The sequence below is a fragment of the Cercospora beticola genome, chromosome 9 (genome assembly GCF_033473495.1).
Source record: "Cercospora beticola chromosome 9, complete sequence".
Classification (NCBI taxonomy): Eukaryota; Fungi; Ascomycota; class Dothideomycetes; order Mycosphaerellales; family Mycosphaerellaceae; genus Cercospora; species Cercospora beticola.
In genome coordinates this window covers 2,154,770-2,178,021 of record NC_088943.1, presented here as the reverse complement: position 1 = coordinate 2,178,021, position 23,252 = coordinate 2,154,770, and the positions used below count along the sequence as shown (strand labels likewise).

General features: G+C 53.0%; 12 protein-coding genes across 12 annotated transcripts; 4 read left to right on the top strand and 8 right to left on the bottom strand.

Moving 5' to 3' along the window:
• Positions 1-176: 176 nt before the first annotated feature.
• Positions 177-4,508, bottom strand: RHO25_013031 (uncharacterized protein; the record flags this gene model as incomplete). Its single annotated transcript, XM_023604303.2, has 1 exon — positions 177-4,508. The coding sequence occupies one exon, from the start codon at positions 4,506-4,508 to the stop codon at positions 177-179; it is 4,332 nt and encodes a 1,443-aa protein (XP_023450107.1).
• Positions 4,509-5,553: 1,045 nt separating this feature from the next.
• Positions 5,554-7,017, top strand: RHO25_013030 (uncharacterized protein; the record flags this gene model as incomplete). The annotated part of the gene is made up of 1 exon (XM_023604302.2): positions 5,554-7,017. The coding sequence occupies one exon, from the start codon at positions 5,554-5,556 to the stop codon at positions 7,015-7,017; it is 1,464 nt and encodes a 487-aa protein (XP_023450158.2).
• Positions 7,018-7,152: 135 nt separating this feature from the next.
• RHO25_013029 (uncharacterized protein) lies at positions 7,153-8,386 on the bottom strand (the record flags this gene model as incomplete). The annotated part of the gene is made up of 2 exons (XM_065603631.1): positions 7,153-7,873; positions 7,953-8,386. 2 exons carry the CDS (start codon positions 8,384-8,386, stop codon positions 7,153-7,155), a joined length of 1,155 nt encoding a protein of 384 aa, XP_065459703.1.
• Positions 8,387-8,936: 550 nt separating this feature from the next.
• On the bottom strand, positions 8,937-9,719 carry RHO25_013028 (uncharacterized protein; the record flags this gene model as incomplete). Its single annotated transcript, XM_023604300.1, has 1 exon — positions 8,937-9,719. The coding sequence occupies one exon, from the start codon at positions 9,717-9,719 to the stop codon at positions 8,937-8,939; it is 783 nt and encodes a 260-aa protein (XP_023450262.1).
• Positions 9,720-10,786: 1,067 nt separating this feature from the next.
• On the bottom strand, positions 10,787-12,316 carry RHO25_013027 (uncharacterized protein; the record flags this gene model as incomplete). The annotated part of the gene is made up of 1 exon (XM_023604299.2): positions 10,787-12,316. The coding sequence occupies one exon, from the start codon at positions 12,314-12,316 to the stop codon at positions 10,787-10,789; it is 1,530 nt and encodes a 509-aa protein (XP_023450261.1).
• Positions 12,317-13,208: 892 nt separating this feature from the next.
• RHO25_013026 (uncharacterized protein) lies at positions 13,209-14,846 on the bottom strand (the record flags this gene model as incomplete). The annotated part of the gene is made up of 3 exons (XM_023604298.1): positions 13,209-13,482; positions 13,550-14,022; positions 14,079-14,846. 3 exons carry the CDS (start codon positions 14,844-14,846, stop codon positions 13,209-13,211), a joined length of 1,515 nt encoding a protein of 504 aa, XP_023450260.1.
• A 1,418-nt stretch (positions 14,847-16,264) lies between these two features.
• Positions 16,265-16,879, bottom strand: RHO25_013025 (uncharacterized protein; the record flags this gene model as incomplete). Its single annotated transcript, XM_023604297.2, has 1 exon — positions 16,265-16,879. The coding sequence occupies one exon, from the start codon at positions 16,877-16,879 to the stop codon at positions 16,265-16,267; it is 615 nt and encodes a 204-aa protein (XP_023450259.1).
• An 847-nt stretch (positions 16,880-17,726) lies between these two features.
• Positions 17,727-18,263, top strand: RHO25_013024 (uncharacterized protein; the record flags this gene model as incomplete). Its single annotated transcript, XM_023604296.1, has 1 exon — positions 17,727-18,263. The coding sequence occupies one exon, from the start codon at positions 17,727-17,729 to the stop codon at positions 18,261-18,263; it is 537 nt and encodes a 178-aa protein (XP_023450266.1).
• Positions 18,264-18,629: 366 nt separating this feature from the next.
• RHO25_013023 (uncharacterized protein) lies at positions 18,630-19,763 on the top strand (the record flags this gene model as incomplete). The annotated part of the gene is made up of 1 exon (XM_023604295.1): positions 18,630-19,763. One exon carries the CDS (start codon positions 18,630-18,632, stop codon positions 19,761-19,763), a length of 1,134 nt encoding a protein of 377 aa, XP_023450265.1.
• Positions 19,764-19,792: 29 nt separating this feature from the next.
• Positions 19,793-20,569, bottom strand: RHO25_013022 (uncharacterized protein; the record flags this gene model as incomplete). Its single annotated transcript, XM_023604294.2, has 1 exon — positions 19,793-20,569. The coding sequence occupies one exon, from the start codon at positions 20,567-20,569 to the stop codon at positions 19,793-19,795; it is 777 nt and encodes a 258-aa protein (XP_023450264.2).
• Positions 20,570-20,995: 426 nt separating this feature from the next.
• Positions 20,996-21,468, bottom strand: RHO25_013021 (mitochondrial 37S ribosomal protein uS13m; the record flags this gene model as incomplete). The annotated part of the gene is made up of 3 exons (XM_023604293.2): positions 20,996-21,040; positions 21,104-21,415; positions 21,466-21,468. The coding sequence occupies 3 exons, from the start codon at positions 21,466-21,468 to the stop codon at positions 20,996-20,998; spliced, it is 360 nt and encodes a 119-aa protein (XP_023450263.1).
• A 219-nt stretch (positions 21,469-21,687) lies between these two features.
• Positions 21,688-22,841, top strand: CPR2 (Peptidyl-prolyl cis-trans isomerase B; the record flags this gene model as incomplete). The annotated part of the gene is made up of 4 exons (XM_065603630.1): positions 21,688-21,876; positions 21,954-22,155; positions 22,211-22,426; positions 22,537-22,841. The coding sequence occupies 4 exons, from the start codon at positions 21,688-21,690 to the stop codon at positions 22,839-22,841; spliced, it is 912 nt and encodes a 303-aa protein (XP_065459702.1).
• Between the last annotated feature and the right edge of the window lie 411 nt (positions 22,842-23,252).

Here is a 23,252-nt window from a genome sequence, read left to right as displayed (position 1 = left end):
AAGCTAGCCATGGATATCCTTGAGCCGAGCATGTTGTGACAGGGGTGCGTGTCGTATAAGCAGAGTCTGGACCGGCGTCGCCTGATCTTAGTGTCACACCGACACGGCGAGACCTATCAATATGCCGATAGAACCGCCTTCAATATTCAACATGGAGAAGCGTGACTTGCTCGGATTTACAATGCAGATCGGGACCACATTGACCGAAACATACCTCCAGACTTTGCAAGCAGTTCGGAGGGAGCACCGACTTCGACAATCCTTCCGTTCTCGATGACCACAATCCTGTCGAAGGCAGCAATGGATTTCAGGCGATGCGCAACGGCGATGACAGTACTGTCTGCAAAGTCTCGCATGATCACTTCAATCATCCTTCGTTCTGTCGCCGCGTCAACGGCACTGGACATTTCGTCCACGATCAGTAGCTTGGACTTCCGCAACAGTGCTCGTGCGATTGCGAAAAGCTGGAGTTGTCCCTGCGATAAGCGAAGATCCCCCATGTGGGCCTCGAGGCCGCCTCGCTCAGTGATGAGATCTATGCCTACGCTCTGCAGCGCGTGCTCGACTTCAGCAGCGCTACTGATGCCCAAAGGGTCGAGATTGGCCAGAATACTGCCCGGAAAGACGACCGTTTCTTGAGGCAGGGCGGTTAATGCAGCTCTGGTGGCCTGGCGTGGCAGGGATGCCAGATCGAAGCCATCGATTTCAATGCTGCCAGAAGAAGTGTCAAGCAGCCGCAGCAATGTCAATAGCAAAGAACTCTTGCCACTGCCACTGCGTCCGCAAACACCAATTTTCTCTCCTGCAGTAATCGACAACGATATCCCTTGTAGGACTTTGACATCGTCACTGTAAGCTGCAGTGATGCTCTTGATCTCTACTGCGCCAGCGAATGGCCAGTCAGAAGGAGGAGATCGACTTTCGCCCGGTAAGTCCTCCGATGCAGTGCTCGCTTCGAAGTTCTTGCAGCGTGCTATGGCGCCGAGAGAAGTCTCGAGAGCTGTCCAGGCATTGATGACAAACGAGAGGTACCAACTGAAGTTTAAGATGCCAAGCAGCGAGACACCAATGGCCCCAGCGCTCGATGTCTCAGGGATGGTCAATGCTATGGACACCACAACGACTGCCACAGCAGCTGTCACAAGCGCAAGAACAAAGTTGAGCCATCGCTGTATGCACAGCTGCAGAAAGTATGCCTGAAGAGATTTGTCAAGCAGTGTGAGACATTTTTGGTGCATCTCATGCTGCCAGCCAAATGCTCGAATAGTCGTGACTCCAGCCAAGGTCTCGGTAACGTGCGTGAGAAGTGGCGCTTGGGACTCCAGCTCCAGGAATCTCATCTGGCGAGATGTGCGCAGGTAGATCTTCTGAATCACGTAAAGCACCGCCATCACGAAAGGCATCGCCGCTGCGGCGTACGTCGCTCCAGCCACGATCAGGGCAGCACCAGCGATAGCTGCCGCGGCACCATCTGTGAACTGCATAAAGGCGCCCGCCAGCTCGCCTTCGATGATGGACATGTCATTTGAAAAGCGATTCAGCGTCACTCCGGGGTCAGTCTTCACGAAGAAATTGTAAGGAGCGTGCATGACAGCGTCAAGCAACTGTTTGTGTAGTTGAGCAGAACTTTTTGGAACCGCATGAACGAGCATGACCCAGATGTGTGTCCCAGCAGATCCAATGAAGATTAAAGCGAACAGAAAGGCGATTGTGATCCAGACAGCGAGGGGGATTGACCGGTTGCCGGCTGCCTCTGCCTGAGACCAGAAGCGGAACCAAAGGTCGGGCGCCTTCTCTCCGATGGCGAACCCGACGATGGTAATGCCGAGAACGAGGCAAAATTTCAAGCCAATCGACTGGAGATAGTACTTGTAGACCGTGATGTCGCCAGTCTTGCGAGCCAGGTCTTGTTGCAAGATCGTGATTTTATCGACAGCAGCAGGTTCCGTGGCCTGAGCTGCAACGTTCTTCTTCGCCGCCGTGACGTCGGTATCATCTTCTTCCTCCGGATTGTCTGTAAGAGCCAGGCTGTGAATGTAGCCATCGATGACGACCAGGTCTTGAAAAGTGCCCTGCTCCACTACTGTCCCCGCTTTGAGGGCAATGATGTGATCTGCTTCCGGGAGATAGCGTTGAGAGTGAGTCGCAAGAACAACACTGATGGAATGAGCCTTGCAAAGTCCGCGGCCGCCAAAGACTCGGGCGAACACCTGTCGCGAAGTGTTTGTGTCAAGCCCACTAAAGACATCATCCACCACAAGGATTGACTTTCTGGAATAAAGCGCGCGAGCCAATGCGACTCGCTGTCGCTGCCCACCACTCAATGAAACTCCCTTGGCTCCTACCAGAGTGTGCTCGCGTGCCGGTAGAGACCGTATGTCGGATGGCAGCGCACAGGCTTCAATGACTGAGTCGAACCATTGGTCGTCGTGATCTGACTGTCCCAAGATGATGTTACGAATTGAATCGTTTGGCAGCCAAGGCTCCTGAGAGCAATATCCGAATGCCGCATCCGATTCGAACGCACGAGTGCCGGCCGAGAGTCGCAATTCACCAAAAAGCGTTTTGAGTAGGATGGACTTTCCGCTGCCCACAGGACCGACAATCACAGTCAGAGTGCCGGGCATTACAGACATGCTGATAAGTTGCAGGATCGCCTTCCCGTCTATGGCGACGGAGGCATTGATGAGCTGCATCAGCGGCTTCGCTGGTCCAGAGCCTGCTTTCCCTGACAGATGGAACAGCTCGAATGCAGCAGAGTCTTCATCAGAGCCCACATGCTGATCGGCAGTAGCAGGCAAGTCGCCCTTGTCGTTTAAATACAGGAAACTCTGCACACGATCGAGACTAGCCAAGGCGGTCTGCAGCTGTGGCACCGCATGAATCATTTCCTGGATAGGCGCAGTCACCAATGCTACGAGAGCCAGTGCAGTGAACGCTGATGTTGGGTCCAGAGCCTGTCGTCCTTCAATGAGCACGAACATCATTAGTGTGAGCGGAGGAGCAAATCTCTGTGGTACAGCACTATAAATGTTGCGCCATGTCACGTACTTCCGATAACTTGCGTACTCGGCCAATTCATGCACTCGTAATGCTTGAATCTTGTCGATGAAGTAATCCGTCAACCCGAGCATCTTGAAGACTTTGGGAGCACCGAGGACGGAAGATGTATATGCAACCCTCGCAGAGACTGCAGCCAGCCATGCTTTCTGCATTGGAATCGCTGTGTTCGAACTGATGAAGCTGAGAAGGCTGACACCGACGGCCAACGCGACAGGCGCCACGCAAGATACGCCAATTTGCCGCTCGAGGAGGTAGATTGCGACAGCGATTTCGATTGGTGTGGCAAAGAGGTCGTCGATGGTTTGGAGGGAGCCGCAGATTCGATTGATGTCTGCTGTGACGAGCGTCAGTGCCGCATTATCCGAGAGTTGTGCATCGTCGAGGCGCATGGTCTTCCCATAGACTGCACTGACGACGCTTCCACGAATCTTGGTGATCATGCGGTGTAGATGGCGTTGATACAGTGCCGTGGTGACGGCCACTCCGACGTAGATCAATGCAGCAGCAGCAATGAGTCCGTTGGCATCATTTCTGTTGCCATCATTGAGTCCTTCGCGCAGAAGACTCGTGATTCTCGCAATAAGCAGGGGCTGACAGAGCTTGAGTGCGCTGAGACAGAGTCGAGGAACAACGAGCCCTATCAATGTCCATTTGACGGAATGCACCAACGCCCAAACCAAGTCCCACCTGCGTTCTCCTGATCGTCTCAACCAGTGTCGAGCGAACGTGGCTTCAGCGCTGGTCGAGCTCAAACCCTCATCGATATCATACAAGCTGTCAATGGATAGGAAGCTCCGGTACCCAGTCCAAAACATGGGGTTGATCCACCATAGTGAGACCTGACTGTACAGATTGACCAACGCCTCCGGAGCGAGAAACCGATATTGTGGAAAGATTGATCTCTTCTTGTTCCTGGCTTCCAAATATAGGATGAGGACTTTTGCCACGAGACTGATGGAGAATGTGACAGGCACGATCCTCGAACCTGGTCGAAGCCATAGCGTCCTGGCTTGTGGCAGATCAAGGAGCAATGAAACCAGGATCCAGAAGTTGATGATGCTGCTCGGGCGGATCGTCTTCGCATGCTCAAGTGAAGACAGGTACAAGAGTGCGAGGGAAGCAAGAAACGACACGGCTGCAGCGGGAACAGATGCATTCGTTCGTTGTAATGGTTGCAAGCTCCACCCCACCAGGATGGCCAGCTGCGCGCATGCCAGCAACACGATGGCAACCTGTTTGAATAGCAGAGATGTAGTCCGTAGCACCTTGACTCCTTGGCGTTGGAGGGTCGAAGCCCTAAGCGGGACTAGGAAAAGTAAAAAGGTCGCGGGCAGGATGGATAAGATTGATTCCTCGAATAGCAGGGTGAAGTCGAAGTTGGCACGGCATCCCTGTGTGACGACCGGCCCCAGCACATTGTCAGCCTGAAGGGGGCACTGCGCCATTGTTGCATGCCTTTCGTTGCGCTTGATTCACAGGTGAGCGTTGTGTCGTCGTGTTCAGCTCACGACCGAGTGGTGCGGACGTGGAAGAAGACATGTTGACGGGCGGCAGACGCGTGTCGGAAGACATTGTCTCTGTGTTGTTGCTGCAATCCTTCAGCTGGAAGGAGCAAAGAACGGCAGATGAACTCCGAGCTCCGAGGCTGCTCGGGCCGCCCCAAGCGATGCGGAAGGCTATCAGCGGTCGCCGGGGCCGGGGCTCCTCTTTCCTTCTCATCAAGCTGCTCCAGCGATAAGGTGACGGAGGGACAATTAAAAATGCTCTTGCTCGTTTTGTGATGCTTGGAGTAGCTTGGCTGGCACCACGCCCATAGCCTCGCGTGCCCTGGCCGCCGCTAAGCCCTCTGCACGGCCAGGGCAGAAAGCGCGTCGGCGAGTGACGAGGAGTGGCAATGGCGACATGTAGGTGCTAACTAGTCTCGCCCGTCAAAAGAAATGTGTCAATGGTGATCTCCCGGCCCACGCTGATGAGCTGATCGCGGTGCGATATAACACAGCAGCAGCGCTAGACTAGCAGTCGCCAAATTCTCCGCCGGACTGCAGTAGTTAGTCTTATATACTGGGCACCTCCTCCTTCGCACCACCCGGCCGCCTTCCTGGCAGACACCTGCTCGCCATGAAGCTCACCGGTCTGTTGTTGTCGCCCTTCCTGCTCTCGCAGCTGTGTTCTGCCATTCCGACTGCGCAGAGCGAGCCGTGCGATGATGCGGACGGCAACAAGCTGGGCGCCGTCGCCAGCGAGTCCAAGGAATGCTCGGAGGTCGGAGCTCAGATCCTGAAGAAGGGCGGCAATGCTGCAGATTCCATGGCAAGTGCTGATGAGCTTGTGCTGGCTCGATGCGCCGAAGCTGATTGCCACTGCAGGTCGCTACGGTGCTATGTGTGGGGGTGATCGGGATGTACCACAGGTGAGGAAGGAGTGCACGAAGTTCACCATCAACCAGAACGGCGTGCTAATCAATTCAGTGGCATTGGAGGTGGAGGCTTCATGCTCGTCCGCTCGAAAAATGGCAGCTACGAGTTCATCGACTTCCGAGAGACCGCTCCCGCTGCCGCCTTTCAGGACATGTACAACAACAACAACACCGACGCCAGCTTGTACGGCGGCCTGGCGAGTGGAGTGCCGGGAGAGTTGCGTGGCTTGCAGCACCTGCATGAGAACTATGGCAAGCTGCCGTGGAAAGACTTGGTCCTGCCAAGCGTCAAGATTGCCAGAGATGGCTTCGTCGTCGGCAAAGACCTCGTTAAGTACATGGACTCCGCTGTCGCCTCTGCCGAAGATGTTGTTGGCAACTTTTTGGTAGACGATCCCAACTGGGCGATCGACTTCGCGCCCAACGGCACGCGTCTTGGGCTGGGCGACACCATCACTCGCAAGAGATATGCAGCCACGCTTGAGACCATCGCTGAGCATGGCCCCGATGCCTTTTACTCTGGTCCCATCGCACAGACGTGGATTAATCATACCCGAGCGACTGGTGGCAACATGACTCTGGAGGACCTGAAGAACTACACAGTCGCCATTCGCAAGCCAGCCTCCATTGCCTACAGAGACTTCAACATCCACAGTTGCAGCGCTCCGTCGTCTGGCACCATCGCCATGTCCATCATGAAGATCATCGAGGGCTACAAAAACATTGGCTGGGCGTCAGCTGTCAACGAAAGTACCCACATCTTCAATGAAGCTCTCCGTTTCGGATACGGCCAACGCGCCAATCTGGGCGACCCTCTTTTCGTCGAAGGCCTTGACCAGTATCAAGAAGAAATTCTCAGCGAGGCGGTCGTTTCCGAAGTGCAAGCCAAGATCAGCCCTCTTCAGACGTTCAACACATCATATTACGATCCTTCCGGACTGGAGTCACTTGAGACGCCCGGTACCTCCGCCGTGACGACTGCTGATGCCGACGGATTGGCCATTGCCCTGACTTCGACTATCAATCTCCTTTTCGGCTCAAAGGTCTTGATCCCCGAAACCGGCATCATCGCCAACAACGAAATGAACGATTTCTCCGTCCCCGGTCAAAGCAATGCTTTCGGCTTCATCGCCAGCCCTGCCAACTACGTTGCACCTGGGAAGCGCCCTCTGTCCAGCATCACGCCCACCATTGTCGAGCACTCCAACGGTACCCTCTACTTCGTCACAGCAGCGGCTGGAGGCTCGAGAATTCTCACCGCAACTGTGCAGAATTTGTGGAATGTACTTGACAAGAATGCGACATCTGCGGAGTCTCTGGCCGCTCCTCGCCTGCATGACCAACTTGTGCCCAATCAAGTGTCATTTGAATATGCGTACGACAATCAGACTGTGGCGTACTTGGCTTCTCTCGGAAGTAATGTTACTTGGGTGGCTCCGGGAGGGAGCTCAGCCCAATGTCTGCGCCGTCTTAGCAACGGCACGTTCGAAGCTGCGGGCGAGCCGAGACAGTTTGATAGTGGCGGTGTTGTGGTATAAGGCTTCTTCCTACGCTTGCGTACCAGGTGGGCTGGAGGGACACTGCCATTGCTATAATCGATCAAGGAAATCGTTGGAAAAAGAGAAAGAATTGGGTATTTGTATATATCACATTCGCAATTCATATCCTCAATATTACCCAACAGGTGACCCAACATCCTGTCCCCAGGGCTCTTTTTCCAGTATCTCTTTACCTAACATTTCTCCTTTCACTAGCCGCAATTTTGGAATTCCGCTCGGTTGTTGCTGCGACTGCGAGACGTGGCCCATTGATGTCTCATCGAGAATGGACTTCAATGTCGGTCGTGTCATTTCTGCTCTTTGCTCGATGGCCATGCCGCTGAATGGACATCTCATTTCTTTGATGTCAACCTCGTCGATTGATCGTCCTAGACTTGTTTTTCCACTTCCGTTTGTACTTGTTGTGTGTGTTGATGCTGAGTCTTCTTTGACTGCGGCAAGGGGAGTGCCAATATTTGCAGGAGAAGAGAAAGACTTCTGGCCATCGTCGTCGTTTCCTAGGACCTTGTTCCCATGAAGACATCCTTCTTGTTCCTCGTTGCCGCTCAAGTCACTTTGCTGCTTTTGTTGTTGTTGTTGCTCCTGCTGTTCCTCCTGGTACAACTGTTCTGCGTACTCTGCTCCTTCTACTGTGTGCCATTTCGCCAACAAGTCATTTTGAATCCAGATGATCTTCCCCACGGCTTTGACGATGGCGATCTTGCGGCGCATGCTGAGAGTCGGGTGGTAGAGAATTGCTTCCACCATGCTGTCTTGGATGTAGCCTAGACAGGCTCCGAGAAAGATGTAGTCGACGTGTAGTGGGTTGCGGCGGCCGCGGCCGACGTGCATGAGGCTGGTTAGGTTTAAAGTCAGCTTTGTGGACTTCCAGTGGATTGTACATATAGTGTGTTGTGGCGTTGAGCTTGACTCACCCGACTTTGTCCAAATATTCCCAGTACTCAAACTTCGTGGGGTCACTATTCAGCTTGATCAAGTACCATCGAAGAAACATCTTTCGGTTCTGGATTGTGCTGCTATCCTCTGTCATCCAGACTGCTGGGTCTTCTTCGATGCGACTGTCTCGGTTTGAGAAGACTCTTGCTGTGATGTCGTGTTGGAGAAGTTTCTTGTACACCATGTTGACGATCGCGGGAATGACCATTTTGATGTATTTTTGGCCATCGACGAGCGCTTCGACATCATCTGCTCTCTTGTCAGCACAAATCATAGGAGCAGGAATGATTCGTTGGTCGCGCGAACCTGATCCAAATTCCAAAAATTGGTGCAAATACTGTATCCTGGTTGGCAGAGATGTGAGCAATTCACGGCGGTCGACATGCTGCATTCCTTTCGGTAGTTCGACCATGTTTGCGATTGTGCGTAGCAGTGATGATATTGGTGGCTGTCATTTTCGCAGATGATGAGGCTGTCCTGCACTCTTAAGGCTTGACAGATGTGAGCAAGTGATTATGCAGAAACGTGGGCTTGCGCGAAAAGATGTATCAGAGGACGTCTGATGTGGCGTGATGTTGTATGGGTCCGTGGTGTGATACGAACTTGCTGCCGGCTGAAATACCCGACCTGCAGACGCCTCCGGTTTGTCACGCTTGTGTCTGGAAATGTCCTCGTGCAGTAGGGAATTCAAGAATTGGTGCAGTGTCGTGAGTCGCCACAAAGTCCGTCTTCACGAGGTCAATCTAGTGTTGGTGTCTTGCCATTGTCGTTGTGCGTTGTTTGGCTAGACCGAGATGTTCTCAAGCGTTTCCACCTTCGTTACGAATTGTGGAGACATCCATCTCTATCAAACTGCGATAGTGTCGGTGCCTGTCGGAAGCACATGGCTTGATACAAATTTCCAGCTCATGGAAGAGTTCTTCAGGCTGATTTCGAAGTCGTTGTTTCGCGAACGCCACTGCTCAAGCTTTCCAGTCTCGAATCACATCTATCATATAAAGGGCGTCCTTCCACGACAGTTTTCCCGCATCCAATTGGTCATGCCAGCGATCTCTCGCCGCTCGCCACTGGTCACTGTTCTCACATAGTTTCCACCTTTCCGAGACATGCTGCAGACAGACTGGACAGTCATGCAGTACCACTCGCCAGTCATGCTCTCGAAAAGCTTTCACGAGCCTCAGATGTCGGGTCTTGGCGAAATCCAGCATGACCAGATACTCGCCGGACATGGTGCATCGGCCTTTGCGATGTAGAATCCAGGCAGCGTCTTTCATGGCCTCGGTGGGGTCTTGTCCGTAACGTGTTCCTGGCAGATAAGTATAAGAAATGAAGGCCAGCTTGAGGCAAGATAGCGCTTCTCGTGGTCGTGATTGTAGCCAGTGCTCAAGGTATCTGGGCTTCAGCCGCTTCATTTCGATCCAGTGGTGGTCGTGATAATTTTGACGGCGGTGAAAGGCGAAGATGGTATTGCTGTAAAAGTGTCGAACTGCTTCTCGACGTAGGCCACGACACATTTGTGTCATTTGCACCGTTTTGCCCCAATCTTCGGTGCTATATCTTGTTGGTTTGAGGTAGCCTCCACGGGTGAGCTGATTGCCACTGATAGATCCTGTGACTGTTAGTGTTCCGTCGATGGCTTCGCAGCGAAGATGCCAATTGCTATCTAGGGGTTGAATGATCGTGCTCGGTGGTGCGAGAAAGTCGTAAATGTCGTTGCGCAGCTCTCCAGGTAGTCGCATGAACATATTATTGTTTGCATTGTGGCGCTCTCTTCGTTCACGAGATCGAGTGGCTAGTGGAAAGGAAGGTAGGCGGCGCCAGAAACCGAATACATATCGAGCTGCCAGTCTCGCTTCTCGTACAGCGGATCGTGCGGCGTCATATAGCATAACCAGCGGCAAGAGGAGCAGGCCACAAAGGGCGGCCGGTATTCCTCCTGGCGCTCGCTTCCTGCAGTTGTGTTGAGCAATGACCCTTTCATTCTCTCCATCGATGGACTTGCATGTTGTTATCTGAGTCAGTGATGCGTTGATGCCGTCGGATCTGATGGCGTCGAGCTGCTTTGCACACGTTGATCTCGTGTCACGAATTGCTGCTGTCGAGGATGGGAGGCGATGCTGCTAGAAAGACTTCGCATACGCTCACACAGAGCAGACCAGCGTCTGCGTGATCCCTACACGAAGTGATGAACGAGTATCAATCATCCATTTCCCTTGTATGAGGTAGGAGATACAGAGCTGCCTGCATTTGAGGCTCACGCCGCCGTTCAGGCAGCGAATCCTCTATCTTGGTAAATGCAGTGGAGTGGCTGTGCCGCAACCTCCACGATTCGACGGATTTCGGCATGTCCAAATATGGCAGATGTGCTCCGCTACATTTCCGCAACTTCCCCATTGTCTACCTTTGTCATAGCATTGCGACAAGGGTTGTCACCAATTGTGCGACTGCGGCTCGTCAATGTACGCCCCAAGCAAAAAGAGATCACGAACCTGCCAAAGTGGCCTGTGTGAAAACGAGACTTGGAATATCTACAGGCGGTCAAAAGAATATTCGAGTAAAACCAGACAATGCAATGCCATGCTCCATGCTACCCCTACCATCTCCCTCCATGCAGCTGCTGTCGTCAATATGTACAGCTCGACCAGTCTTTCTCAGGTCTAGCAATGCAATGCCTGTGTTGAGACAAGGCCTGTTACAGAATATTGAAATTGATGCCATGCTCATGCTCGTCGATGCCTCTGAATTCCTACTCTTATGCCCCACGCTCGAACGCTTGTCACTGAAAGCACAAAGAAATATCGCGCCGATCGCCTCAATACAACGAGCATCCCGCAGGTGCGTTGGCTCGTTTGAATGCATCTCCAAAGAAAGACTGCATTGCAGTATAATGGAAGAGAATGCCGCCTAGGACGGCGAAATGCCAGAGGTTGTGGCTACCGCCGAGGTAGTCGAACCATCCTGGCAAGAAGCGCTCCGGGATCTTGGCTGCGTACAGTATGGCACCAAGAAAGTAGACCGAGATGCTCTTCATGATGGGCGCATAGAAGTAAATGGTCTCGAACCATCCACGCTCGTATGTCAATTGTGCCATCGGCAGGAACCCAGTCAACGCCAAGGATACGTAGAAGCCAACCCGTGCCCACGCCATGTCCGCGCGGTTGAAGGTAGGATGCCAAGGTAGAATGATACCTCCGATGCCCAAGGCGAACGTAAGTGACATGTAGATCCAGCGACTGACTGGCTCGCAGTAGAAAGCCGTATATTCTGTCGTCATGATACTAGCCGCGACAAGTAAGGAAATGCCAGTGTAGTCCACGCACGCGAAGCGTTCCATCAGTGTCTGATTCGAAATGGAGGACATGGCGTGCCACATCGTGCTGCAGACCAAACACTTGCAAGCGGCGAAGAAGAAGGCTCCAGCGATGACGATATCGAATGCGGTAGCATTGGTGAAGGCAGGAGTGGAAGGGTAGATCCAGAACGCCAGTGCGAGGACGATGACAAGACCTATGGCATGGCTCCAGATGTTGACGAACTCGTTGGATAGTGTGAAGCAGGATGTCACACAATGGAGCTTGTTCTCTGAGAAACGGTAGCCGGACAGGATGTAAGGATTCACGCGCCATGGCTCCGGTAGCATGTCGTAGGTAATAACACCGTGCTTCCGGGCTTGTTCCAATGCGACTTCGATCCTGATCTTCATGCGTTCCTTCGCTCGGCGGGCAGCATCAGCACCTTCAAGCATGAGATTACTAGCCTTGGTGGCCTTGTCGTCCATGTACGCCAGACCAGAATCAAGCATGTCGTGCGCCGTGGCAATGGCACCCTTCTCCCGGATGTGGTAGGCCCGTTGTTCTAACGCAGCCAGGTTCTCCTCCAACATCTTGACGCCCTCCTGTACTTTGGCTTCCAGAGTTTCACGCTTCGCCAGAGCATCTTTGTATTGCGCCTCCAATGCATCCACGAAAGCCTTGTGCCGTCTTCGCCCCGACTCCCGCACGTCTTCGAACTCCTTCATGCATCGTGTGTGGATCGAGGTGAGCGTGTCGAATACTGTATTAACGCCAGCGTCAAAGGTATGCTGGCCATAACTCTCCACCATGGCCAGCCTGCGGCCCAGATCGCTCAAGAATTCGTCCACCGCAATCTGCACATTGTCCCGCTCGGCACTCCATGATCGGGGGTTGTAACTCGAATGTCGTCTTCGTTGCCTCGCGCGCGCAATGTCCGCGTCAAGGTGTGTGCCTGAAGAGGCGCCAAGCGTGGGCTCCTCATGCCATTCGCTGGTGGAATTGGTGACAAAGGTGCTGCTTCTCGCAGTGCAATACGTCGTCTGTGTCATGCTCGGGCGGCCTGGTCTGTACGTCGGTCGCTGTGCAACAATAATGCCGTGCTATGGTGTCCCAGACAGCGAGTCCTCGGCTGTGGTGATGGTGGTATACGTCAAGCGTGGGCTTAGGGGCGGGTGATTTGCTTTTATCGCTAGCGCTGGGTGGTGAAATGAGGCCTTCGCTTGCCCGCCAGTCGTCGAGTCTGTTTATAGGGAAGAGGAGAGGACGAGGGAAATGGGTAACTGGTAAGGACTGTGGGGTGTGTTGAGCGTGCAACGTCGGGGTGGGCAGCTCACGCAGCAGGCACACTCATCATGCTCCTCGTTTGGGCATGTGAAATCCAAGAACGTGGAGCTGACGGCGAAGTGTGAGTGGTGCCGCTTCGTTGTCGCCGAGAGAACTTCGCCTCTTCGCCACGAAAAGTGGAGATTTGACGACCGTCACGTGGTGGGGTCTCGTTCAGTCACGCAATTTCTTTGATCCGATCCAATTTCAACAACTGCATGTTCTCCTGCTGTGTCGTTGCCTCTGGTTGCAATTGTTCATCCTGCAGCGTGGTGCGGCATCCATTCCACTGTGCGGCATCCATTCCACTCACCGAAGGATCCAGCAGCATGTTTAAGCTAGATCTGCTGTGTGCAACGAGCCTGATTGGAATCTCAATGACAACGAAGCAGAACTGGACAAGCAAGACCTGTATCATTCATGAGTTATATTCCGTTTCTATCTGACTCTGTATCGCCCATTGCTCGACAGGAAGATGGTTGTCAGTTCTCTAGTGGTCATTCCATATCGCTTTTACATGAAGACACTCGAACGGCTGCTTTAACAACGTCTGACAAGGGGCCTGTACCATGCCACAAGCTGAGGCCTATAACTGCACCTTCTGAGACCCCATCGATCTCAAGGATCAATTTCTGGATAACAATAAGTTTCGCGTTGACCGACAGGCGGTAGCCACTGGCTCTCGATGTGGCTCATCGACTGTGCCGCCCCAGCAACATCCTCTGACACTCTCCAAATGATGGCAGGCTTGCGGACGTTGCCATCTGGGTCAGCATGAGTTATTGTTGCTGACAGCAAGACTTTGTGCCCCAGCTGATTAGCACCCCGATGTTGTGCTAGGAATTCCGCTATCATGCGATTGGCGCGTGTTCCCAACAAGGCGTAGAAACACCTGCGTTCGTGTTAAGTCAAAGTCGCAGCTCAAAGTTATGCGCACGATCACGCCATTCAGAACTTACCAGTGCCCGACTGCGAAAGTTGTGTTGTCCAACACATCTAAGTCCTTCGACAACCGAGATCCCAAGCATCTCACAATGAGATTTAGCGTATCTGGGTCTTGAATGTTTGTCACAACAATGTAGTTCAAGAAGGCGCCCATGCCTTCCCCCTGAGCCCCTGTGGCCTGTGATTCCCTCAGCAGATTCTCGACAGTCAAGTGTGGTGGTACATTCTGGAATGGATTTCTAGTCGCGCTCGTCCTGAACGGGAGACGTGCCAGTCGTTGTCCAACAGGCCGACGCCTCTCGGGTCTCATGATCACCCAGAGATACCATGTGAGGTCGGACCAGGTGTACAACGAAGGCCGCGATTTCAACTGAATGCTTTGTCTGGGATGCTGCACCATCCATCCGTGGTATAGATCTTCATACTGCTCGGCAAGTATGACTCCATCAACGATGTTAAGAGTGGTCTCGTAATATGTTCCAAGCGCCTGATGGTGTGTTAGTGTATGGGTGATCTCGTTTGAGTATCTGGGAGACTACACACCGGAAGACGGTTGCTAGAGTGACGATTTGCAGGGTTGTACGGTTTGTTCTGCTCCATCTTCAGACGGATGTTTGCGCCTGTGGTCTGCTCTTCACGACCGTCGTACGGTTCGGTATTGACATACCTACGCCTTTCCCATGGTGCACTACTACCAGACTTGCCGCCAACTTGATATTGCTGCAGAACACTACGGAGGCCGTAGAGATTGTTCTTGTCCAATGTTCCTGTGGTATCCAGGATGGTAAATGCCTCATCGACAAATTCGTAAGGAAGCGCAGCGCCCCTGGCCCAGTTGTTCTTACGTGGGTCCGGCCCGAGAGCATTGTCTTGCGACATTAGCGTGCCTGCTGACCATGCAGTGGCCGCCATCAGCCAGGCATTGTAGACCTCTCGGCCTGGTACTTCATATTTGCGAACCAATTCGTCGGGAACAGTCTTCTCAACAGCGGGCTTCTTGCCGGGCGCACCAGGAGGTCTTCCCTCTCCAGGCCTCTTCGGGGGCCTCGGTGGCCCTCCACCGGGAAAGCCCTGCCCACCAGTTGGTGGATCGTACGCAGGCTGCTTGCCTTTACCGGTGTAGGATTGCCCTCCACCTGGACCGCTTTGTTCACCAGAATATGGCGGGTATGGTGTACTGCTTTGGTCGTAATAGCCACTTCCGGCACCACCGCTTGACCGATGCTGCACAATTGCTTTAGCATGGCTTGGAGTCGGGAAGCCATGAAGCACAAGCGACAACAAAGTAGATGGCAGGAGTAGTCGAATCATGATTGATCGGTCTTGAATGTTGTCCAGCCAGTGAGAGATGGAGATCCTTGAGTCTTGATTGATTCGGATTTCTCGAGAGACACGACAGCTTGGTAGTGGAGGAGGGATCTGCAGGTCAATGTGGGAGCAGTACGCCCTTTTTGTGCTCTGCGTCCATGAGGAGTTTGTTTGCTTTCAAGGTCAGCGAGTACTGGCTTCGGGTGACTTGTGACCCATCGGAGAGACATGATCAGGTCTCATAGCACAGAGATCATGAGTGCCCTTCTATTGTTTGCGTCACAAGCAGCGATAGATCCCGAGGACAGAAACACATGGGTCTCTATAGGAGGACCAAATGATGATGTAAATTTGTCGGATTCGGTGAAAATCCACCCAAGGGCGGAGAGAAGGGGAGGAAAACATTTCGAGTCCTAGCGAGACTGACTCGATCACCTGCAAAGGGAGTATGCTCTTTGTGAGATCTTCGGGACGCGGCCACGCCGTTTGTACTGCAACCAGCTGGTTATCAATTAGATGTATGAGAATGTGCGTGACGTAGAAATCCACTGGCAAGCTTGTTGACACGCATGTGGTCTTGAAAAGATGGACATAGATAAGGGCAGTCGATAGTATGATTGTTTCGAGATTGTAGGCGTTCGATCATCTGTAGGAGTATTCTGAAAGCTAATGTTCACTCGTGCTCGATTAGGAGAATCTGCCAGAAGTGCTGTAAATTGACAAGTGGAGTATTGTATTCGTGTAAGTTTTCCATATACTGTGCGGAGACGACAGTTGCAAAAGGTGTAAGTGTCTCTTGCGATACGCGTTCGGAAAACCTCACACGTTGAGACAGTGTGAGGCTCACTGGCAAGGCGCTTGCGAGGGGCAGGCTCTGCCTTTTAAGATGGAGGTCCACTGCGTCCTGATCGCTTGTTGCCTTTGTTGAATTTGCTTCGTCTGAAGACGCCATGTCAAATGGCTAGGAGCTCGTGGTCAAGTGCAGCTGTCAGTGCAGTGGCGCCTGGGCGGAGGACGTCACATCTGTCGTCCCCAAATTGATCTGGCCGGCTCTTGCTGACTGAACAGTACCAAGCAAGTCTTTCAGCGGTGCTTGTGAAGTCGCTCGACTTGGAGCTGTGTATTTTGGTGCTGCGCCGTTGCTGGGTTGTCTTCAAGCAACACATCGAGGGGCTTTGCGACAAGCCCCAGGCTTGTGTTGTTGTGGCAGCGAATGCCTTTCATGTCCCAAGTGGCTGCCACACAACTGTGCCGGCAGCACTGAGCGTTACAGAGGCCAATGCTTGCCAACAGTTATGCTCTTGCACATTGATTGCAAGATGGCTGCTGTCACGAATCTCGCTTGCAATTTTCAGATTGCCACACTTGTTTCCAAGCAGTGAGCGCATCTTCGCAGTGATCGGGTGACAGTGATCCAGCTCTCAGGAAATTCCTTCTTGCACGAGTTGTGACAGCGCCTGTGTCGCGAGCGTTGTCTTCATGTTCGAAGCATCCAGGGTCATGACATACAACCCACCAGCTGCTGCGCCCAGAATTTCTTCCTCGGTAGATTTCAGCACACGATTGCTGTCAGGCCCAGCGCGGATGTACATGGGCTTCAGCATTGACTGCTTTAGCAGCATGCCAGTGGCAGCCAATGCTTGATCCTCGAAGAAGCTGCTTTTGATGCTTTCGCGGCCAAGTTTGCCGCCAGAACATCGATGGCAGTTGGACATGTTAACGACCAGAGCCTGTACGTTGTTCGCTCCTGTCCCGGCGTGCAGACTTTCGATCGTCTCGGTGGCGGATTCTGGGTCGCAAAGGACGAGGATGCGCAAGCAGCTGCAGCATACTGCAGCCAGCACGATGTCTTCGGAGACGAGTGTACTCAGCATTTTCGTGGGGCCGGCTTTGACTGAGAGCTTCTGGATGGTATCCTCAATCCACGATTCGATGGCAGAATAGGTCCATCCTTGGTCCATGCTCGCTGTGACTTGGGGTAGTTCTCGCAACAGAGAGAAAGGGATCGCCGCGCTGGGTGCTTGGACGCTCATCATGTTGTTGGTGGGAGATGTTGTCGTGGAAGGGCACGCTCTCAGCGAGGAAAGTGCAGGCTTTGCAAAATTGAATCTCGCGGTGGACGCATTGGTCGCCAGCCCTACGTCAAGGCCGACTTCTTATGATTCCCCCGCGAACGAACCGAGTTGTCGGAAATGACGCGTAAAATGATGCATAGCGCATACCGACATGTCTGATGTCTCGCAGAGATTTTCGCAGCAGCGCGGGCGGCGATTCCGGAACGCATTGCCCAGGAGGAGAACGTGTGCTTCAGACAGAGTGCTATCGTCACAGTCACGCGAGGACCAGTTAGACATGGATGGCGGTGCGGAGTTTTGCTCCGCGGGGAAGAGCAGCTGCCACGGCATGGTGTAGGCGAGGCGGGCGTGCGTGCGACCGGGATGCGCACTTCATCTCGTCTCGCGCGTGGAAAAGCCGAACCGCATCTGCTCGATCGGGCGGCGCATCGACATCCTCACTATCGCGCACCTCCGCCTCTTCATCGCCCTCTCCGTGAGACACTTCATCAGTCGCGGGCAGCTGCTGGTCCATTTCGCGCAGCTTTGAAGATGACCAAGACCATCCAAGCGCCCGAGAGAAAGTCCATCGAGTTCAAAGATTGGTCTGCTCGTTGCTGTATCCATCCATACGCATCATGCAGAGATTGTGCCTCGTGAGAAGCAAATGGTGGGCGTGCCTGTCTCTCCTCTACCACAGAGCTGCAATTGGACGCTAGCGCTTCTCACAACTGCCAACCACTCAACATAACGAAGTCCCAGAAGCCCTCATGATGAAAACACTCACCACATCCTCTACTGACAACCAAGACTGACATCAGCCGCCGCCATGAAGCTACACACCACATTCTTCGCAGCCATCTCCCTCCTCTCCACCACCGCAATCTCCCAGTCCTCCCAAGTAGACAAAGTCTACAATGACGTATCAACCATCAACCGCAACGTCCTAGAACTCACCGAAACCACCCAGAACTACAATGGTGGACTCATCAACCAACTGCCCTTCATCATCGACTTCAATCCCATCTACCTCGCCACTCGAAAAGGCTTCTACGATTCCCTGCTCTTGCCCAATCCACTGACACAAGCTGACGCGCAGCGTCTCATCGAACATGTCAATGTCACGCTTGCTGTCAACAATCCCAGGGCGGTGGAGGTCGTGAAGAGCAAGAAGGTATTCTTTGATGAGGCGGGTACGTCACAGGTGGTGAAGGGTGGATTGGAGCTGTTGTTGTTTGCGCATTGGAGTTTCAGTAATGAGGTTGCTAAGCGGGTTGTGGATGAGGAGCAGAGAAGGGAAGGGCAGGCGGTCATCGATGTTATTACTGTAGCCCTAGAGGATGGAATTGCGTTCTTCTCGTCATGAAGTGCGCTTCATACAGCAATGGGAACTGTTGTGGACCAGCAGGCACTGTGGCATGAAGCATTTATGCCGGTCTCGTAGTCTCGAATTTGCATGATAGCTGCACTTGCTAAATTTGAAATCAATGCTATTGCATACAGCCCGGTCACCCGAGCACCATTCCTTTTCCTGGTTCTCTCTAACTCTTTCGATGCGATCTAGACTTTAGCCTCACTCAACCCCACCTCCACCTATGACGAAGGTGTCCCAAGCTATGCACGCGTCGACTTGAACAGCTTCTCAGATCAAAGTGATATTTGGTTTCCAGATACTCCATTAAGGTCCTCGTCCTAAACGCCCTCCAACATATCCTATCAATTCGAACAAAAAATGTCCCAATACACAATCCCCAGCAAAGGCATCGTCGCCTACGATCAACACACATGGAAACTCGAAAAACTCCTCACTCGAGAGCCACAAGAAGATGAATTCCTGATCGAAATGATCGCGACAGGCGTCTGCCACACAGATATCTCAGGTTATGGCGGGATATATCCTCGTGTACTGGGCCACGAAGGTGCAGGACGAGTGGTGAAACTGGGATCAAAATCTCAAGAGAAGAACTTCAAGGTCGGAGATCTAGTCATCTTGTCTGCTGCTGCGTGCTTGGAATGCTTGTATTGTACGACAGGACATCCGGCTTATTGTGTCGAGCATGCGAAGTTGACGTTGCAGGCTAATGAGCCGATCTTTGTGCTGGAAAGCGACACGAGTAAGGTTATTGGTGGTGGATATTTTGGACAGTCGAGTTTTGCTTCTCCGACGCCGGTGAAGGTCTCGGCAGCTGCGAATGTGACCAAGTTGATGAGGGATGCCGACGAATTGAAGTTGTATGCGCCATTGGGGTGCGGGATTATGACTGGAGCAGGAGCGATTACGCATGTGGGAAAGTGTGGCCCGGACGATGTGGTAGCGGTCATTGGACTCGGTGGTGTCGGCCTGGCGGGTATCTGTGCAGCAGTAGAGAGAAAGGTTGGGACAATTATTGCAGTTGATATCAACCCTGGAAGAGTGGAACTCGCGAGTGAGCTTGGAGCTACGAAGGGACTATTGTCGACGAAAGAAGCGTTGGGCGAGAAGAGCCTAGCGGACGCGATAAAAGAGATGAGCCCGCAAGGCCTTGGAGCAACAGCGTTCCTGGATACGACGCCGAGTGTAGCTATCCTGAACGAATGTCTCGGGGCAATCAGGAAGAACGGCACGGTCTTGCAGGTCGGTGTGAAGCCGGTAGATGCAAAGCTCGAAGTGGACTGTTTGCAACACATGGTCAATGGGAGAAGGCTGGTCGGCGTTATTGAAGGCGACAGGGACCCGGCGGAGGCGCTGCCAGAACTGGTGCAATGGAGTAAAGATGGCATTCTGCCAGTAGGAAAGATGTTCAAAGAATTCCCTCTAGAGCAATTTGAGGAGGCAAAGAAGAAGATGGAAGAGGGTAGTGTGATCAAGGGTGTCTTGATCTGGTAGGCCTTGCTGCATATCCATAAGCGATATTTTCACCATTCGATGGGTACACCATCAACATTCGCATCACTGTGCTGTCGTCTCATCTCGAATAGCCTCTCTGAGTCGCGACACTGCCGTATGTCGAGGCTTCCTTCGATGACTGCAGGATCGTCTGCGCTTGGCGAGAAGGTCCCGTTGAAGAAATGTCCGCGTTCTATAGTGTCGTCTGCGTGGCACAAAATCATCTGCCTGAGATAGTGAAAGCAGTGCGGCCAATGTGGGTCAGCCCGCGGGTCGAGGCCGATATCGTGTCCATTCTTGGTGATGGCATCGTTGCGCGCAGTCTGCAGAGCCTTCCGAATACCTCCCAAACAGTGCAAGGCGTGTAGCATCGCAATGGCACCAAATTCACCATTTACGCTTTTACCTCCGGAGTCGTAAGGCGGCAAATTGATGATGCCGTTGTCGGCGACGAGTTCGTGGTTCCATAACTCATCATACTTGTTTTCCAGCGACATGTAGCGCCAGTCGGCGCCGTAGCTTCTATGCGTGGTGTAATTCTGGACAGCGACAGAGGTGATCGTCGTGGTCGCTGTTGTCATGCGTTGGATGGCGAGGAGCTGAATCAAAGTAAGGACCACTAAGCCGGCGGTCATGATCTGATTGATGTGTGTTCTGAAGTATGAAATTGTACGTCGAGCCAGATCTTGCTTCTCATCGACGTAGTCTGGCTTCCATGGCGAGGCCGGGTCGTGGGGCGTGTGTGGCTGCTCGGGATCATGGTTGTGAGAAATTTGTTGATATGATCCCATCGTATCGATGTTCATCTTCAACGCACTGAGGTGCATGTGCAGACTCGGTAGCGGACGTCAGCTTAGGCTGTAGATAATCAAAAGAAGGAGCTTTGCCACATGGTCGTTCTTTCGGCTGCGATCTATTGATCGCTCGATCCGGAAAGCACTTCAGCAGAAACAATGCATTGTTCCACTCGACGCTTCGTCTTTGTCCGACAAGGCGCAGGTAAGACTTGCAAATTGACAGGCCTGACCTCGGCTTCAGCTCTGCGAGGAAAAAAATCGACGAGCGCAAAGACAGGCTCAATGTCTAGGAGGACATTCGGCCAAGTCATTTCCCTGTTCGTACACGTTGTCTGTACAATGGTATCGCTGGTATCCTGCATCGTACATATTTCACTTCTTTTGGAATCCCTCTATTGCGCCGGCGCTATGCTTTCAATATCATCTGCTCTTCCTCTACCCTCTCCGCTCGACTCTGTTCAGCTTGCGTGCCGTCATGATCTAGGCTCACGTCAGTATACTCATCTCCAGCTCAGCGATCCACGCCCGAATATTGTCACCCACCTGACTCCTCGTCCTCTGCCCTCTCACAGGCAAGCTCATTGCATGTCTTCGCCCACGGTACGCGCCCATATCTCGTAATCGTTTGATGTTGTCCTGCAACTGCCGCCGCAAGTCATTCTCCAGCGTCATCGTACTCAGCTCGGCGGCCAGTGAATTTATTTGTCGGTCTTTGAGGTTTCCGATGCGCGCCGTGTTGTGGATGTGGAATTTGGCCATCAGTTGCTGGCAGACCTTGGGCCCAATGCCGTAGAACTTTTGCAGGGAGGTGCGCACGAGGTACGACTCGGCGAAGTTGGTGCCGAAGATGAAGACCTGGACGGTGTTAGTGCGCGATCACATGGAACAGAGTCCGATGTACTCACCATGGCGGCGGCGGTGAATACAGCGAGCGCGGAGATGCAGATGATAGAGTCGCCGTGCTTGTGAAGCTGCGGAAGTGCAGGTGTCGGAGCGGAAGTGAGTCCGGCGACAGCAATGCCGAGCCAGGGACCGACAACCACAGCTGGCAGTTGGAGCTGTCCCTCCATCCCTCCAACTCTGTCTGTCTCCCTTGCCCACCACACGCATTGGGGCACACAACCACCATGGCTTCCCTGCAACGTCTCCTCGTGTCCTTTATGGTCATTCTGACCTTCGCGTTCGTCTTTTTCGCCCAGTCCGTCGATGCGCAAAAAGGCCCCAAGATCACCCACAAGGTCTACTTCGAAATCACACATGGCGACGAGGAATTGGGCCGCATCGTGATCGGTCTATATGGCAAGACTGTTCCAAAGGTACGGTGGAACTCGGGGATCAAGAGCAATGGTGTACACAACATAGGCAGCATGACTGACGATGGACATGGTGATAGACCGCTGAGAACTTCCGCGCTCTCGCTACTGGCGAGAAGGGCTTTGGCTACGAGGGCTCCACCTTCCACCGCGTGATCAAGGACTTCATGATCCAGGGTGGTGACTTCACCAACGGTGACGGCACTGGTGGCAAGTCCATCTACGGCAATAAGTTCGATGATGAGAACTTCAAGTTGAAGCACTCCAAGAAGGGTCTTCTGAGTACGTGCAAGATGTCATTATGCTGCGAACGGAGAGCTGACCGATAACACCCCAGGCATGGCCAACTCTGGCAAGAACACCAATGGCTCACAGTTCTTCATCACCACCGTCCTCACATCTTGGCTCGACGGCCGCCACGTCGTTTTCGGCGAAGTCCTTGAGGGCATGGACATCGTCCACAAGATCGAGAACGCACCCAAAGACGGCCGCGATAGACCTTCCAAGGAAGTCAAGATTGCCAAGAGCGGCGAACTCGAAGTTCCCGAAGAAGGTATCAGGGCTGAGCTATAGAACTTCTCCCATGTATGTGGCTTCGGATCCCAGTAGTCACTACTGGGAGCTCATCAGAACATCATTTGGCTAATTGTGCGTTTCTCACAGGACTCGAAGGCCACGCAGAACCCGTTGCTCCACTCGATGACGATGAAGTATTCGGCGGCAATAGTGCAAAGGTGGTGGGAGAGAGCATTGGTGAGGAGGCACTTGCAGAGGTCGCTGGCCGCTTGAACCGCGAGCAGATCCTTGCCACCGCTACGGGCATGAGCCTTTCCTTGAAGCTGTTTCTCGTTGCATGCGTTATTGCTGCTTGCTGGATGTTCGTTGCCGCGCACCGCACAAGGAGAGGGGGCAGGGTGGCTGGAAGACATGGTGCGTACCCGGAAAAGTCGCTGGGTAGTCAAGCCTAGATCGACGTCCGACGACGAACATGATATACAATGAGAAAAGGTTTGAAATAGAGCAAACATTCTTGCGAGAGCAGTACGTGCCGGCCACTTGCGCAAGTGGTAAGAAAGCGTCAAACTTGGCTCAAATTTGTTGCATATCGTTCATGATGCTAACATGTCTCGACGCTTACTGCTGTTCTTCGGAGCTCAGCCCAGCGAAGAGGACCATACAGGCTTCGCTGGCCCGATGGAACTACTCGTACCTTCCACACCATTTATAGTGCTTGCCGCCCTCCCCGCTGCAAATAGTACAACGTTTGACGAAGATCTCACTGCGTGACGGCATGCTTTGAGTTTGACTCGGGGGTCAGAGGGGTTGTGCTTTGAGTCACTTAAGGCTTGTCGTGAGTGTTTCGGTTGCTTTCTGTCGCG